The sequence below is a fragment of the Cupressus sempervirens genome, chromosome 5 (assembly GCF_028749045.1).
Source record: "Cupressus sempervirens isolate cs-2001-9-10 chromosome 5, ASM2874904v1, whole genome shotgun sequence".
In the NCBI taxonomy this organism is placed as follows: domain Eukaryota; kingdom Viridiplantae; phylum Streptophyta; class Pinopsida; order Cupressales; family Cupressaceae; genus Cupressus; species Cupressus sempervirens.
Genome location: NC_143122.1, coordinates 715,169,310 through 715,186,908, shown reverse-complemented (window position 1 = coordinate 715,186,908; position 17,599 = coordinate 715,169,310). Strand labels below are relative to the sequence as shown.

At 38.6% G+C, this 17,599-nt stretch overlaps 1 protein-coding gene across 1 annotated transcript in view; it reads left to right on the top strand.

Annotated features, from left to right (window-relative positions):
• Positions 1–255: 255 nt before the first annotated feature.
• Positions 256–17,599, top strand: part of LOC149557993 (uncharacterized) — a 34,782-nt gene continuing 17,438 nt past the window's right edge. The window contains exon 1 of the mRNA XM_089832441.1: positions 256–1,119. Within this exon, the coding sequence (XP_089688567.1) occupies positions 997–1,119 (123 nt within the window). The 5' untranslated portion in view covers positions 256–996. The remainder of the gene's footprint in view (positions 1,120–17,599) is intronic.

The window sequence follows — 17,599 nt, the reverse complement described above, 5'->3', positions numbered from 1 at the left end:
ACATATTTGATTATATATATATATATATATATAAAACATCTAATACAGAATGAAAATTCATAGAACACATATTTGATTTAAGAACTTGCATTAAACACATAAATATGTAAACCATAACAAAAATATAATGTTTAAAGTACATATTTAATTATTATAATCTATACAGACTAGCTTAATATGTAAAAGAAAACATCAGCAACAGTACAGAATTTTTATGTGATATTTTAGATTTCAATTCTTACCTAGGGTCTATTATCCGTAGTTGTGCACATACAAGCATAATTCAGTCTCCCAACGCATAAAACAAATAAAAATATGGAAAACAATCTTTTACATTAAAAAAAAAATCTTTAACTTTTCATGAACCCTAGGAAATATTAAAACAAGAGCTGCAGGGCAGCATAGATCCTGCTAAGTGCTGACATGACAGTTTTGGGAAATAGGAGAAGATGAAGAAGGTAAGAAAAGGAAGGCAGAGATGTAAGAGCGTTGACAGAGATTGTGTAAATATTTTCCCCATAATGAGGATTTGCAGTTTTTGGTCTGTTGACAGGCTAGATTTACACCGAAGTGCTTTACTTAAGCAGTCATTTGACAAGCAAGATTTATACGCTCACGTGAGACTTTATTAAAGCCATTTGTTGATGGCAGAGAGGCATTCGTTCCATGCAGGTCTATAAATGACCAAAATGTCACCCTCAAATGCAAATCCAATACTGTGTCTATAGAGATCAAATAGTGTGCTGCATTCTGGAGGTGAAGTCGAGTTGTAAAAGCAAGGTAGAGAAAAAATAAGGTTTTGTGAAAGCAATTAGGAGAATGCATAACAGGGGTTAATCAGAGACAGTCGTAAGCTGTAACAGTACTGCAAAATATCAATTGATCATCGATCATAAAAGAAACTTCATGCAACAAAACTTGACCAATGAAAATCACGTGCTTCTACATTTTTTCGTAGTTAGGTGATTCTCAATACATAATCACTTTCTGCACATCATGCCAGGCAATGAAGTGGTAATGGTGAATTTTCTTGTGGGCAACACTTCTTCCTTAACAATCATGGCAATCAATCATTCAAGGCGCTGTCTGGAGGTCAAGAAACAAGTTTTAGACTGGAAGGTAAATGATTATCAACTTATATTAATCAAATTGAAAGACTTCTGCTGTTGATTTTTTTAATATGTTTTTACGGAAATAGGTTCAGTGACAGGAATATTTACAATAAGATTTAGATAATTTATAAATTAGAAATTTTTCATCTGATGTTTGAGAATAGCTTAAGGTCAAATACAAGAAAGCAAGCTCAATAACGTGAGATTGGAAAAAAAACACTTTTGCACGAGCTTAACAAATTGTACGAGTTGAAATGTATGGCAAGACAGTCTGCAGTCACGCACATACTATGGTTGATACACTTAATGTTGGGGCATTCTGCAAATCAAAACTCATTGTGAGTGGGCATACTATATAAGGAAGGCATATAGCAGGAGAAAGAATATTGATGGCATAATGAAACAAATAGAGGGGGCCTTGTTTATTCTTTCTAGCTTCAATATTTGCTCATCCTGACTTTTGTTAGTGTGTTTATTGTTCTGGTGGAAATAGTGTCTTGTTATTTTAAACGATGAGTTGTAGTGGGTAGGACATTGTATTTGGTTATAGGATTTTATAGTCAAATAGAAATATGCCTCTCCCAAAATTTTCAAACAAATCGTGCCATCCATTGAGAAAGGTAAAAAATTAATCAGACTAAAAGCAATGTATTGACACACACAAGATGCTGCACCCAAGCAAAGGATAAAAATCGAAATATCTGTCCTTGAGCATCATAAAAAAGAATTATTCTCAATCGCTCATAAAACAACCAGCTTTCATTCAGCTCAAGAATGAAATTGCATGTGAAACCACTGGAATAACCGGTTTACTAACATATTACTTTACACAGGTCTTTTACAGTAGACTTTGGCTAAAGCATTTGCCAACAAGGTATAACCTTTGTCCATGATATACGTCCTCAAATATACACTTGTATGTAATATTCTGTAAAAACGAGAGGAGCTAAATCCTTTGAAAGAGCTTGATGAAATCTGTTACTCTGTCCTGGTTATTCTTGACCAGTGAAAATATGTAAAATAAATTTTCATCAGAAATCTGTGAGAGTTGACTGTAAAATAATACGTAATCTCATTAAACTTATTAAGCATTTCATACCTTCTATAATAATTATCAATAAAGAACGGAGAACTCAGAGCTTACCAAGCAGTCAACCATTTCGAAGGTTCAAACTTTTAAAGATCTTGAAGAAAGAAAATATTTTTTGTGCACACGTGAATTCATATTATAATATTTTCAGTAAGTGAAGGTATACAAAAAATATATCATATTTACGCTAGAAAGTAGGATAAAGAATAGAAAGGTTTTAACGAATAGAGGCTGTGACCATATGTTGGGTAGAGACCTTCCCAGACAAGAATTCAAGCCTCCCAATATGCAGATGATGGAAGCTAATGGTTATTTAAGAAGATATGCAATTTTTGCATGGGCCTCTAATCAGACCACAAGAAACTTCAGCAGAAGTGCAGCACAGTGTCTCTCTTATAGATCTGGATGCAACTTTAAAAGTCACGTTATGTCTGATTTCTGACCTCAGTTCGTAGGCAAGGATGAAAATCTTGTGTTGCAGATGCATTTCATTGATAGTGAGGCATAATATGCTCCATAAGTGGAACAAACAAAGAAAGGTCTTGTTGGTCAAGTGCAAAGCAAAAACGTTGGAAAAAGAAAAAGAGGCATAGGAAGCAAAGGAAAAGCTTGAGGAACTCCGAAGATGATGAGGAAAGAGCATGGTCACTGAAGCTGATCAGAAAGCGAATGAGGGACTAGCTAATAATGTTGATCAACATCCAGTGAATCTGGAGGAGAATGTGGCAGCAATGCCAGACATTGGTCCAGGGTGGGAAGTACCTGATTGTCATGGTGGCAGTCCGAGTATTCACCCAGTCATAAGTTTAGGTAGTTCAGAATGAGAGTTTGGTCTGAAGGATTTGCTGTAAGATCTTTCACAGAATGCTAATGTTGATTTTGCAACATGTTTGCTGGTAACGACTGATGTGAGGTTTTAATGACTTCTCAAAATCTGTGGAAAATGCATTGCCAACTATAAATATGACGTGCTCACAAAATGCACACAAATGTTGCATTGGGAGTGCCTTTCTGAAAATATGATGTAAAAAATCTATAATGAGCGCATAAGTATGTGAATTTGAACTCCATTTACATCATTGAGGGATAAAAGCATTCATATAAGGGCTCAGGATGGTGGAACTAAAATTAATGTCAAGAATTTACAAAGCATTGAGAACCAGGTTCGGATAGATTGGATTTTACTTTGTACAGGCCTCAATGGAGTTCATAGCTTACACCTGGAAAGCATAATTACTCAATGGAGCATTAAAATAAAATATATTAGCTTTCCAAACAAGGTATGTGGACTGCCTATAGGGTGTATGTGGACTGTTTATATGGTATATGGAAAAAAAGTAACAGTGAAGAGGGCATGTGGAATAGAGAACTTATGTGTTAAGGAAGTAGTTGTGTATCCTCTATTCAAGCAAATGACATTTAAAAACCTGCAAGAGGCCTTGCAAGATGTGTGGTCTTCTGCTTTATAGTTTGTAATTATTGCAGATGAATGCTGCAGAAGTCCTTAGAAATTTGCACCATGCCAGAGACCTTTGTCATGTGTTTTCTAGGCTTGATTCCCATGAATGCCTCTGATCACTGTCTGCCATTCCCATGTAAGTTCACCAAACTTTTCCTCACTTAACTTCCGATCATATTTGCATTTCAATATGTAAACTTACAAAAGGCAAAGTTTACAACTATACACACAGCAACATAATTCATGACAAAAGTATGATATTTAAAGTACATATTTTATTATTATAACATATGCAAACTAGCTTAATATAAAAAATGAAAACAACATAGACAACTATTCAAAGCTCCGAATTATCTTAGAACATGCAACATGAATCCAATTAATCTAAAGCATTGAATTGCGCAAAATTTGAAGGCAAGGTTGTCTAAAGTAAGAGTTCCAGATCCAATTGGCAACAATTAATTCCAACTTAACAATTATTCCAAGTGTAGACAGTAACCTAAGTCCAAGTATTCTAAAAGTTGTGAAATGACAGGGAAATTGAACGCAAAACTGCCTAAAGTGAGAGTTCAAGATCTATTAAACAACCATTAACTCCACCTCTCCAAGTTGATTTGCCAACTTTTCTTTCAGTTCAATAGAACATATACAACAATTCAACGCTCTAAAGTCAGCCAGCACAAATGGAAAAGTTTCTAACTGGACACATTTACATAAATCCAAGTATTCCAAGGCTTCAAGTTGCACAAAATTTGAGTGGAGAGATTTCAGCATTGAGCAATCTCTTAAACAGAGATGTTTCAAAGCGGCTAGATCTCCAAAGCTCACGGGTAAAACTTGCAGCTTTTCGCAAGAGCTTAAATTCAGGTACTGTAAAGATGTTAGATGCCCAAAATTTGCAGGCAAACTTTCCAAGCTCTTACACCCACTTAAACTCAAGTCAGTCAAAGCCATGAGTTGCTGAAGACTCGAAGGTAAAGCTTTTAAATTGCTGCAACCTTTTAAGTCCAAGTGTGTTAATGCTGTCAACTGACTGAAACTGAATGGCAATGCTTCCAGTGCCCATAAATCGGATAAGCGTAACTGCTGCAAAGCAGTCAAGTTTCCAAATGATTCAGGTAGGTGATTCAAACACGTAGACTTGCTTATACTTAGTATACTTAAAGCAGGCAGTCCACAAATTTGATGATGCAGCTCCTCCATTGAAGTGAACTCATCTAATATGAAAGTGTTCAATGGATGTAGCCTATCAGACCCCTCCGGTAACTTGGGCAGCTTACTTAATCCTGAGAAATGTATCTTTACCAATTTAGGACATCGAGATCTTTCCATCCCTGAATATTCGGATTCCACATCACTAGATTGTTTCATGACCTTAAGAGCTAATAAACTTGAAGGAAGCTGCATGTAGATTTCAATTGTCAGAACCCAGCTACTAAACTATCAAAATATAGAAGTAGTCAAATGTTGTAGATATGGAAGTGGATGATGGAGGACTTGCCTTACACAGAATCGCTTCACCTTTTACAGAGACAGGTCCATGAAACACTACCAATTTATCAAGTAAATTCAACTCCACTGGCAACTGTGTAATGCAACTTCCGATATGAAGAAAGCTTAATTTTTCAAATTTCTCACAGAGTGCCCTACTCATTATAATTTGGTCTCCCAGGCCCAGAATTCGCAGTGATTTTCTCAATATATTTGTTCCTTCATCAGACAAAAAGAATCTTTTATGAAAGTCATCACTAAGCCATATTCCTTTGATTTCAGCGAGCCTCTGCAGAATTGTTAAGAACAGTTAGAGAAAATAATATTAATACCACCAAATGATTGGATTATGCAATTAGGGGGGATGCGTATGCATACATTCTCATCTTCTGCTTTGCTAAAAGCTTCAACGCTTGATGTCAGGGACAATTAATTCCTCCTCCCCCTTGAAACACATGGTGCTGAAGTTGTCGCGTTGAGCAGTTAATGTGACCAAACCTGTCTCGAGCAGGGATATAACTGCCTCTCCTCCTACAATATACATCACATCTCGAAGCATCCAATTAGTTGAGAAGAAACAGCAAATATCAAGAAAAGCTTCCCAAATATATTGGTCCAAATCATGAGCCACACTATTTAGAAGACGATGACTCAGCTGCTCTGCTTTGATTTCCTCTCCATTTTCCAAATCATTCAATAAGTGATCACATCTTGTATCTACATGTTTAGTCCTCTGTAATTGAACACGAAACATTTTCAGGGCTAATGGTACACCACTGCATATCTTTAGGATTCTATCTATATATTGCTTTTCAATTTTGCCACACTCATTAGGATTACTGAACAAAATTTCCATTGCATATGTTTTGTCTAGAGGCTTGAGAAGATAGTCTATGTACACCAGGGGTTGTTCTCGAAACATATCTGTTGTTGCTAACCTTCTGGTTGTTACCAGAATTCTGCTTCCTACTGTCTGGAAGAAGCTTCTTCAGGTCATGTGAGGTTGACACATTATCAATGAATAGGAAAATGGGCTTATTCTTTTCACACTTAAAAGCACTGGTCAGCTCTTCTTTACCTTCTTCCAAATTGTTTAAGAGCCCACTATTATGACATGGGAAACAACATCGAAGAATTTGCTGCTGTAAGTCCTTATAGCTATCAGGCTTCTGCTCTTCAACCATATATACACAAGTGTAATTATAATCATCAAGATTAGTTTTGGCAACAACAGCTTTGGCAATGGTTGTTTTTCTAACTCCCCCAATTCCATAAATAACAACGGCCAGTGTCAAGTTTTTTCTGCCTTCCAGCAAATCCAGTACTTCTTTGACTGTTTTTTCTATTCCAACTGTTAGAAAGTGTTTAAGAGTTAATAAATTAGTTAGAGCATGACAGGAATCAAAGTGTGTATTTGCAGAAATACAGTTATTTGCGATCAATTCCAAATCTTGCTGTTGAAGATAATTGAATGTAAGTGTATAAACTGTACGTGCCAATCCCTGTGTACAAGAACATTGTAACCAAAAAGCATAGAGAGAGACCTTTAAAAATGTTTTAATTTGTACATGAAAGCTTGTAAACATTTATTTTTCTCAAATTAAAGTACGACAATTTGTTTGAGAAATAGGATAAAGATGGATCTTCGTAGCATAATGAAATACCAAGATCATAAACGATATTATGTTTTTGACTGTTATGAAATGATACGAAAAAAACTAGCATTCATTCACAGAATGTAGAGATTCTGTCAGGCCATGCATATTTTTGTTACTGACAAAATATTGAAGAGAAATCTATGTAGCATGATGAAATGCCAAGATCATAAACAATATGAAGGATCTGGCATTTATTGATCCACCATTTAGAATTTCTGTCAGGCCATGCATATATGTTAGAGAGGAGAGAGTCTCTATTCTGAATATCATTCAACCCATAATGCAGTACTTACTGATATTCAAGACTCCATACCTTGCATGAAAGGAATGGTCCATACTTTCCGGCCAGTATCGAATGCCTTTGAAGACATCAACTACTATCTTGGCATGCCACAGGTCAGTGCGGTAGACTTTGTTGGAAGTACAAAGTTAATTATTTGGCAATATTTGTGACATGCCCAACTTTTATTAAATGAGAAATCTAGAACTAAGAGATGGTACTGTGTTAGGAGATGAAAATTGAAGGTGCTGATCACGATAGACAACAGCTCCTTAACAACATAAGTGGGGATCCTTCAGGCCAGGCATGCTTACAACTTGTTTGGAGTTAGTGGGCAGGAAGATTCAGATTGATGGATGTCTTGGCTGGAAGAAAACCAGGGGGATACATAGAAGGAAATATGTGCATCTCTGGGTACCCGAAGAAAGAAGAAACTTTTTGTCTTCTTCTAAGGATACCATGAATAAAATGATACTCACTCTCTGAATGTCACAGTCTATGAATGTTGTGTACACTGCATGACTTCCACTTCCACAAGATTTTGATAAGAGAACTATAATGGTAGTGTTTTGACATATTCTCTTTGCATATTACTTGCAATGGAATGCCTCTTTTTGTAATTAAATTAAGCTTGGTTTTCTTGCTGAGGGGAGATATATTGGTCCATGTTAATAAAATAAAATTGTCACCTTGCTTGAGGTTTACTACTTTCTGAATATTATTGATTGTAAATTTTCCCTCTTTTATAGAAGGTTTTTACCAACCTTACAAAATTAATGTACCGAAGGCAGGAATACATATTGTATTTTGTTATAAATTGAGTAATCTAACAAAATAATAGGTGCATAAAATTATAAAGCTTAATAGGGGAAACGTTTGAGATAAGGAATTCTAAAAGATTGCAATAAACAAAATAGAACAATGGCACCAAAGCACCAACAATGAAAATCATTGTTAAAGTTTGCTAGCACCAGCAATGGAAAAATATGTTAATTTGTTTGAAATCTGCTAGCACCAACAACCAAAATAGTCAGAAGAATGAAACCTGCGATCCTCAGATAAGGACAGGAAGCCTAGTCCTAAAGTAGGATTTATAGGGGTAATGCGACCAGCCACAAACACCTTTCAGGTTCATACCATGAAAACAGACACGTACGAAACTTACTAAATCAGTCAGAGAGAGAGAGAGAGAAAGATCATAAATGCCATATATCCAGCAAATCAAACACAAGGTGAAGTAGGGGTCTTAGATTCTTATGTGAACAGGTTACCCACTAAAATAGACACACATATAAGTTCGATACTTCTCATTGATGAGTGCTGACTCCGATGGGTTTTATTCATACTGACATCCACGCTTGGCACAAAAGGTGTGAAGATGCCTTTCAATAAGGATTCAATCCAAATTGCTTACTTTTGTTGCTCTGTCCAGAAACAAAACAGACAAAGCACAATTGATCTTACTGGCTTTGGCAGGAACGTGGTTTCCCTACAGCCCTTGTTTATTATATAAGGCATAATAAATGCTTTGTTGACAATTTTTATAAAAGAATAGTAATAGATAATTTTTGAAGGCTCTTTAAAGATGACATGTAATCTAAACAAACAAGATATACTAAATTACTACAACTTTTTTTACAATTAGTAAGCATTTTCATATATTATTGTATACCATCTATTAGCGCTTACTCTATAGATCCCTTTTAAATAAATAACAAAAAATTCTAATATCTAATCCAAAAAATATTAATGCATTTAAATTGACCTGCATGGTGTGGATAGACTGGCTGTTTTGGAGGAACATATCTGGGTGTATGTGCATCAATGTTTATGAGAACGGTCAACATAAGATCTGCAATAAAAAAATCCATGTCTCTCTGAATGCTGCTCAAATCTTGACAGTCAACTGTAGCCATTATATTCCTGTAACACCCACAAAAGGATTAATTATAAATGGTTATAGATTCATCATGAAGCCTACATTTATTTTAAACATCTAATCAGTTTGAGAAAAACACAAACAATAGAACATGCGACCAAAACCATATAATTATAGGATGAAAGTCATATGGTATTGTTCTAACCTTAACGCCACCTGAGAATTCAATTGAGAGTAGCAGGTAATTGATCCCATAACAATCAATTCAATGGCCTTATGGAGTTTTTCTTCAGGGATCTTGTCTTTCAAACCTCTAACATGTTTTGCTAGATTAACCATACTCTTTAAAAGATTCAAACATTCAGTTTGATTATCTATCCCTTTTTCTATTGTAGATGTTACCACATCTTGCCCCCCGCCACATTTCAAATTTCGAAGTGCGTGCCCTCCCAACGGTCCCTCCCTCCAGTTTAAATAATATTCAAAATCGCCTAGGGAATACGAAAAAATTAAATATTTCTAACCTTGCAATATTTCTTAAGTCCCCTAGGTCTATTTTCTCTTACCCGCATGTTCCCCATCGTCCGATCCGCGCAAATCAATGGTTAGGCGCTATGCCGCTATCGAGATTCCCAACGCAATTCTCCATAGCGACATGGCGCCCTTATGACGCGTGGCGTGGTGGGTCCGCGGGACAGAGACCAGTGTTAAGACGACGGGCCAGAAGATGACGTGTATCACCGGAGGGCGCCATGTCGCTAACGGGAAATGGGTCCTTATCGCCGATAGCGACATAGCGCCCGGCCGGGAGGTGTGATGGCAAGCAAGTCTACGTGGGGCCAATTTTGCGGCGGGAAGAGGTCAGGCAGCCGGAAAGTTTAGAAATGCTGGTGGGGCGCCATGGCGCCAGCGCCCAAACGGAAAACAGACCATGACGGACTCTCAGGCTTGGTGGGACCGTAGGACGGGACATGTGGGATGAGCTATCTAGCGTTGTGGCCTTGTGATTGGTCAGGGTGGTACCTCATCTACCACTGTAGCATTTCAGAATATACCACGTTCGCATCAAAGAGTGAGATGGCAGTTGGGCGCTATCTCGCTATGGGAAGGTTGCCTCGATTTTCCCATAGCGACATAGCGCCTTAGTACCACGTCCAAGGTCAGTAGGGCCAAGTGTTATGGAATTCGCCAGAATGGTGCTACGTCAGGCCAATGAAGGACTGCCACATATGCCAGGTGTACTGACATGGAAGGCGGAAGCATGAGGTACGACGAGTCCTCACGATCGTCAGATTTGATCGCATCAACGGATGGCGCCATCTCGCCATGGCGAAGATGTGCGGATTTTATCATAGCGACATGGCGACCATCCGCCACGTGGCATCGACAGGACTAGGTCTCACCAAGGATCGCCAGGTGTCGTCCAAGGTATGGTGCAGTTACGAATATGGCAATGAGTGGGATGGGTCCGGTCGCACGTCGCAGAGTACGGCAGGTCAGAGGTTTCGTGGCGGCGGGAAGACAGGTTCACGGCCCGGAGGTTTCAGAAACACGGCGAGGCGCTATGGCGCCAACGGAAAACCCATGTGTTTTTCGATGGCGACATAGCGCCCAAGCGGAAAGTTCACCATGGCAAGAAATGATCAGACGGATGGGTCCCAGCGGGTACTGTGCAAGCGCAGTCGGCGTGGCGAAACGGATGGGGACACACGTAGATCTCAGGGCACGCTGTCAGTGGGCGCTATGGCGCTATGGGAATTTGGCCTCGATTTCTGCATAGCGACATGGCGCCTAGCTGACACGTGGTCGCTCTGCGGATCAGGTCTTGGGTTGCCGGCTGATGTTTCGTTGAACCAAACAGGGAAGTGCCATGTGTATGGGTCAATGCACAGCGTACAGCGGGCCCAGTAGTTCCAAAAGAAATGGCGAGTCTTCACGATCGTCGGATCCGCAGGGATCTATGACTGGCGCTGTCTCGCTATCGAGACTTGCCCGAGAGTTAACGTCGGCGACATAGCGCCCGTACGCCACGTGTCCTGGCGGGGCCACATTTCATGCTGCCGGCGCAGTTAGATTCAAGTAGCCAACAGACCAACAAGGAGATGCCACGTGCCAGCGGGCCCGGCAATTTAATAAGGAAGGTGGGTCGCGGGAGGTCAAGTTTTTGTGACCGTCAGATTGGGAATGGATCGGCGGCAGGCGCCATCTCGCCATGGCGAAGCTGCAAGGTTTTTTGCATAGCGACTTGGCGCCCTTTCGCCACGTGTTGGTAGGGTCAAGTCTCGCCAGGATGCATCGCTGAGGTGGTGCCAAGTGGAATGGGCCCGGTCGCAGATTGAAAAGTTCGCGGCAGGTCGGAAGTCTCACGACGGGCAGACTGCGGCGTCGAAAAGGTGTACCGATGGCGATTAGTTTTATGGTGAATCAGGGGCAAGCGCCATCACGCTATGGGGAAGTTGTGCGAGGTTTGCCATAGCGAGTTGGAGCCTTTCTGCCACGTGTCCTTGGGGCCCAGGGGGGATGCACAGTTAACATCATAGTTATGATTGACAGTTAAGTTGCCAAGTCAATGATACAGTCAGGTTGGGGCATCACGGTCACAGTTTGTTACCACCACGGATAGAGATAACTGTTGGGCGCTATGTCGCTATTAGGAACTTCAGGGCATGGCGCCCATAGCGACATAGCGCCCAGTCAAACATAAAGGTGCGGTCAGCGCATGAAGAGGACTGCCAAGGTGGCAAAGGGGAGGAAAGTGATTGCCCCACGTGGCCCAGTTAGCATGTGGACCTGGTTGACCCTTTTTTTTACCCTGCTGTTTCGTGAACCAGAAAGGATAGAAATCATTTATTTATTTTTTTTGCTGTGGATCTGATTTCATAATCAATTGCCACCAACTCAGAATGAATATCAGGTGCAGAGGGACACTCCATCTATCCAGTCGATCCATCTACCAGGTCGGAGCGCAGTTATGGCGCCGTTTTCAGTCTTCTCAGGACATTATTGGCGAAAGAGATCAAATTTTCTGGAGATTTTTTCCATGATTGTCTTCCATGGTACTCAATGGCGAGTAGTTGCAGGGTCATTTCAGCCAAAAAATCTTAGTTACGCCTGAACTATAAAGGCAGGTTTTGTACATTTTGTAAGGGTTGGCTCTTCCTGATTTTCTCTGCTGCTGCTCGCGGATTTGCAGTGTAAAAAACCCTTTGTCTCTGAGTTAGATAACATCCCGTATCATCTCTTTCAGCCATCAATGTGCATATGCATTGTTTTGCCTCTCATTGATGCATTATTGAGATCAGTAGTCCACATGCCGTATCTACCTTTGGCCTATTGAATAATATACAAGTGAAATCTTCTTTTCCTGGTGTCATTCAGTTGGTTTCCTGATCTGTATGTGATTATTGATCGATATAAGTCTGGACGTGTATGACTTTTGGATGTTACCCTAGTTCTGCAGTGCATATATGGGCAGGAATGAGTCTAAACACTCTGTTTCGGTGCATCACCACCTTAGATTAGACTAGGTAGATTTGCTTTAGTGCTCTCTTTCTCCCTTTTCCCTCTGAGAATAGATAGGTGCGCCCTGACAGTAAGAGGAAGCCGGCCTTCTCCGGAGACTCAACGTCGTAGTTCAAGTCCCACAACTTGGAGGTTGTTTCCATGTTTCACTAGGTTGTCCTCGGGCATAGGCCTTGGACAAGGGTGCAAACCTAAGTGACAACAGTAGACAACAAATAAGAAACCACCGATAACCATCCCAGAATTGATGACATGCTTGCTACTTTCTCAAGTATTTCCACACTTGTTTTAATTCCTCAATGAAAACTTTTCTATAAAGAAAGAATTGTAAAGGTCCAATTATCAGTCTAAACAAGCATATATTATATGTACACTAATAAAATGTTTCTTAAAATACATATAAAATTAATACTTAAACTGTGACACCTCTAAAAAACACATAAAATTCATACTTATTTAAAGTGTCAGTGATTTGTCATTCCAAATGAAAGCATGTATGTTATTTACCTCGTCAACTAAACCCTTCATATAATTTAGAATTTTGGAGCCTCTATCAGAAAAGGGTGTCCTCGATCCTTCTTCTTGAGAAGTTGTGCTAGGATTAGCTGGGTTATTTATTTCTGTTGACTGCAAAAGAAAAAAAAACAAATAAAGGGAGACAATAATTCTTGTGAGAAAAGCAAAAGGATAATTCATTTCAAGCTTTTATATGCAAGAAGTTATAAAAACCATTTTCTTTTGGAGTAGTTTCTCAATGAGAGAGATTAAAGCATCAATGTCTTTTTCAGCTTTCATGTCATTGAAGCACTTAATACACTCTTGAAACTCCTCTGCGATAACTGTCGCATTGTCATTCAACTCTTCCTGCCCCAACTCCTCTTCCTCATCATTTGTACCCATTAATGGCAGGCAACCACCCATGGTAAATAAAAAGATGAGTAATATTGTGATTCAAGACAGCTGATTGATCTTGGAAGAATGCTGATCTAGGAAGATTCAAACCTGCAATAGTATGTTAGAACAAGGCATCATGAAAATAATTGGTATAACATACATACACTGAGTTTGAAGTAGGCATGTTTAGAAGCATTTAAAATGAGAATTAATCATAAGTCTTATTATTCAAACCACTTAAACAATAAATAAATTGAAAAAAAAAAAAATACACACACACACACACACACACACACACATATAGCCAAATTATTAACATAAAGATTGAAAACATCAACTCACAAATTTGATCAACTCCTACCATAAAATTTGGAATTTTATGTCTAGTTGACAGCATTCAAACACCTCCACTCTTATGTATGTCTTGAACTTTTCTTCCAATTTAGGAGAATGCTCCAAACAATTCAAAGTTGTAGGTTTTTCTAAGGAGGGGACATATTTGAATTCATAACTTAAATTCAATATAAAAATATGTAAAGCGTTGTAAACATATCATTTTCGAAGTACTGATTTAAAAAATATATATAATAAATACAAACTAGTCTATAAATATTTTTATTGAGAATCAACATCCCAATGTTTGGTCAACATTTTAATCTTTCAAAAGTTACGAGTTTGGATCTGAACTTTTTCCAAAACTTTGACTTAACATTATCCTGTTCTTAAAGGCTTGCCTCATCCTAACCTTATGAGATTTCAAGAAATCAAACCCGAACCTCAAACTGCAACTCCAGATAACTACTTCTTGGCTACTTTTCGAAGTGCAAAATAATAATCTCTTGACAATCATGCTTTTAGAATTCGGGCAAAAATGAAAGACCCCAAGTTATGAGTTTGCAGCTCCATCCTTGGATGTAATGTCCCCACTAGCAAGGACAATAATACTTGCAAAACCAATGTTAGAATTTATACAATAATAAATTATATTTCACTATTCTACCATCTATCCTCACCGAACCTTAAAGACGTCTGCACATTGGGATCAATAACCCTCTTGAGCAGAGTAACGAGACTCACTGCGAGTCGTCCGAGTCGGCGAGTCAAGTTACCTCAGCCGGGTCAAAATGACCCGTGACTTCCATAATTTTATCTGCAGTCATTCTAGATCTATAGTATCCTTATAACAAGAAACATTATAGACATTATTCATAATATGTGAACAACATTCCCAACCATAATCCATTCATGAAAAATGTTATATACTCATTCCATAACTCTATTAGTCTTTTTAACAATTTCCCAAAATAAAAAGCATTCTAAATATCAGCTCGGAACTGAATCTAGATATTGTCTCTAGTATCCTCTATATGCCATCTCACTCGGAGGTCTTCCAAAAGCTATATATGTTAATCATATAAACTAATAACATAAGATGTCAACAAGTAACCATTTCCAACAGCACGTCAGAAAACATTTACCACAACACATCAGAGACCAGTTTCATATACATTCTATCATCTTCTCCACAGGTAGACATCAAAGAGCAAATAAAACAAGTAATAGTTTCCATTAACAAACACTAGAATATAACAAGAATTACTTGTCTGTCAAGCCAAGAAAGATAACTCACAATAGCAACTCCATCATGTATATGGATGTTTCTCAAACCTTCAAGCTCCATGGGATTCTGTAAAATACACAAAAGCAATAAGAAAAAACAAAGTAGAATGTCCAATTCTTTCTGTGACCCTCCCTAACAAATTCAAAGTATTTCATACAAAGGCAAGCCTTATAGTGTAGATTATTTATCCGACACAATTAATAAAATATGTAAATATAGTCAAGATGAGTTAGCGAAAAAAAAAACAGTTGTAATTTCTGTGGTCCCAATGTCTTTAGAAAATAAATTAACAACCATGTTGGATTCGCAGTACACATGCGTAATATGGTAGCTCTCCATAGAATTAGAATGTTAATGGTCTCCCTAGTGATATTATCTATGTTCCATGAAGGTTGAGAGACTCCATTAAGACAATTGACTATATTCAAAGAATCTCCTTCCAACCATAATTTAGATATCCCTTGAGCCTTAGCTAGTTTGGTTATCTGGAGTACGGTCATTGCCTCAGTGAAATGGTTAGTCTGAGTTCTCAAGGGGAGAGCCGCTGCTGCAAGACAACAACCATGATGATTCCTTATCACTCCCCCACACCCTGCAAGCACAGGATTGCCCTTAGCTGCCCCATTGAAGTTGGCCTTACACCAATCCTCATGTGGAAAAGTCCATTTAGATTCCATTCTTCTTTTATCAATGGGGTTCCCCGAAAACATGTTCTCAATAGTACCTTTCAAACCAATCTCGGCAAGAGCATTCTCAATTTTAGAAAAGACCACCTTAGGAGGGCCCACTTTGTCTTTAAAGATTCTATTGTTATTACAACCCATCACCCTTTGCTCATACACGCAACCGTATGGCCTCCATCGAATTACATCGTACAGATCCACCTTCTCTGCTGGAATCCCTCCCTACTTGCACTGTACAGACTACTTCAACATCACTGTACGGCTCCCACAGACCACCATATGAAATAGTGCCTCCACCATATGATGCAGGAGCATCTTGCATTGAAAAATTATTGGAAAAAAAAAAAAAAAAAAAAAAATTCTGGAGGAGAGAGAAAAGTGACGAAAATTAGAGGAGAAATAATAAAAAACAAAAAGGAGAAAAGAAAGGAAAAGAGGATTTTTATTTTCGAGGTGCATAGGTGGCATAAATAGAAAAATAAAAAAAAATAGTTGTCATTACATTAATCGAGGTGTGTAGGTGGCATCTTAGAAGCTTGTGGAAAGTTTCTTAAATCTTGCATTTAATATTTGTTGTGATCCATAAAGGAAATGTAATTTTCTAATTGGGCCACATGGTGGTGCTTAGTTGTAATTCTAGAAGGTTATGGAAGTTTTAGAAGGTTGTGGATATTGTGTAGGAGGAATTCTAGAAGGTTGTGGATAAGTCATGCATAGGGTGGTAAGTGCCTATTTAAGCAAGGCATATGAGCATTTCTAATCAAGCTCGAGAAGAAGGTGAAACCTCAAGGGGAAGCTTGAGGAGTAGAAGCTCGAGAGGAAAGCTTGGAGAAGCTTGAGAAGTGGAAGCTCAAGGAGAAGCTTGAGAAGGAAAAGCTTGAATGTGTGAAGCTGGAAAGTGTGAAAGAGAAGGAGGAAGTGAAGAGTGAGTTTTCCTGAGTCTGTGAACAGAGCGCCGAATGTGAGGCAGTTTACAGCAGGATTGTAGTAGTGTTGTGAGTGTGTAGACAGAGCGCCGAATGTGAGGCAGTTTACACTTGGATCTTGGACATTTTATTTGGTGCAAGTTAGTAAGGGTGGTGTGGTCCTTCATCAGTGGTATCAGAGTGTACTGTCATTACCATACGACTGAGACACATCACTATACGACATCCAGGCCGTACGACCTCCATGCCAACATTACCGTACGGTATCTAGGCAATACAGACTATTTCTTCACCCCTGCGGTTGCTTTTTTTTTGTCCACCTTACGGACTTCTAGTGTCCATTGCGCATGCTATACAAATTGACTTTTAACTAAGGGAATTGTCGAATCCGGAACCTTCGCCTACAAACAAGAACAAAACATTACACTATTTATTTTCTCTGTTGATAGATGAAATCAAAATTTAATAGCCCACATCAAAACAAGAGCAATTGTGCAAAATGGAATAGAGTACAAAGCCTTCAATATAAATATAAGGGTGTCTTCATTGATAGTATTAGGGCTCATATTTGTTGCTTACATAATATCTAACATCGAATTAGAAGTTCTTTCTTCCACATATGATAATCAATAAATTAAGGAAGATAATGGAAGCTCCATAAATCCAACTTACGAAAAATGAACCCATCGAGAAATACTGGGAATGTCATTGTTTTCTACAAATAGCGTGTGTATCCTACAGACACCTTCGCTACGCTGGGCGGGGTAGACACGGTGGAAGAATAAACCACATTCCCATTCACACTCGAAACAAGCATGGGTGTTTTGGATGTCAGTCTGAGCAACCTCTTGTTCATCAAATTACTGGGCATCATGAACGATAGATTAAGCAAATTCATGAATCAAGGATAAAATACAATAGAAATGATTCATTTGCGCTTCGGGTAGAATTTTATATTGAACAATTGAATTGATAAACACGATT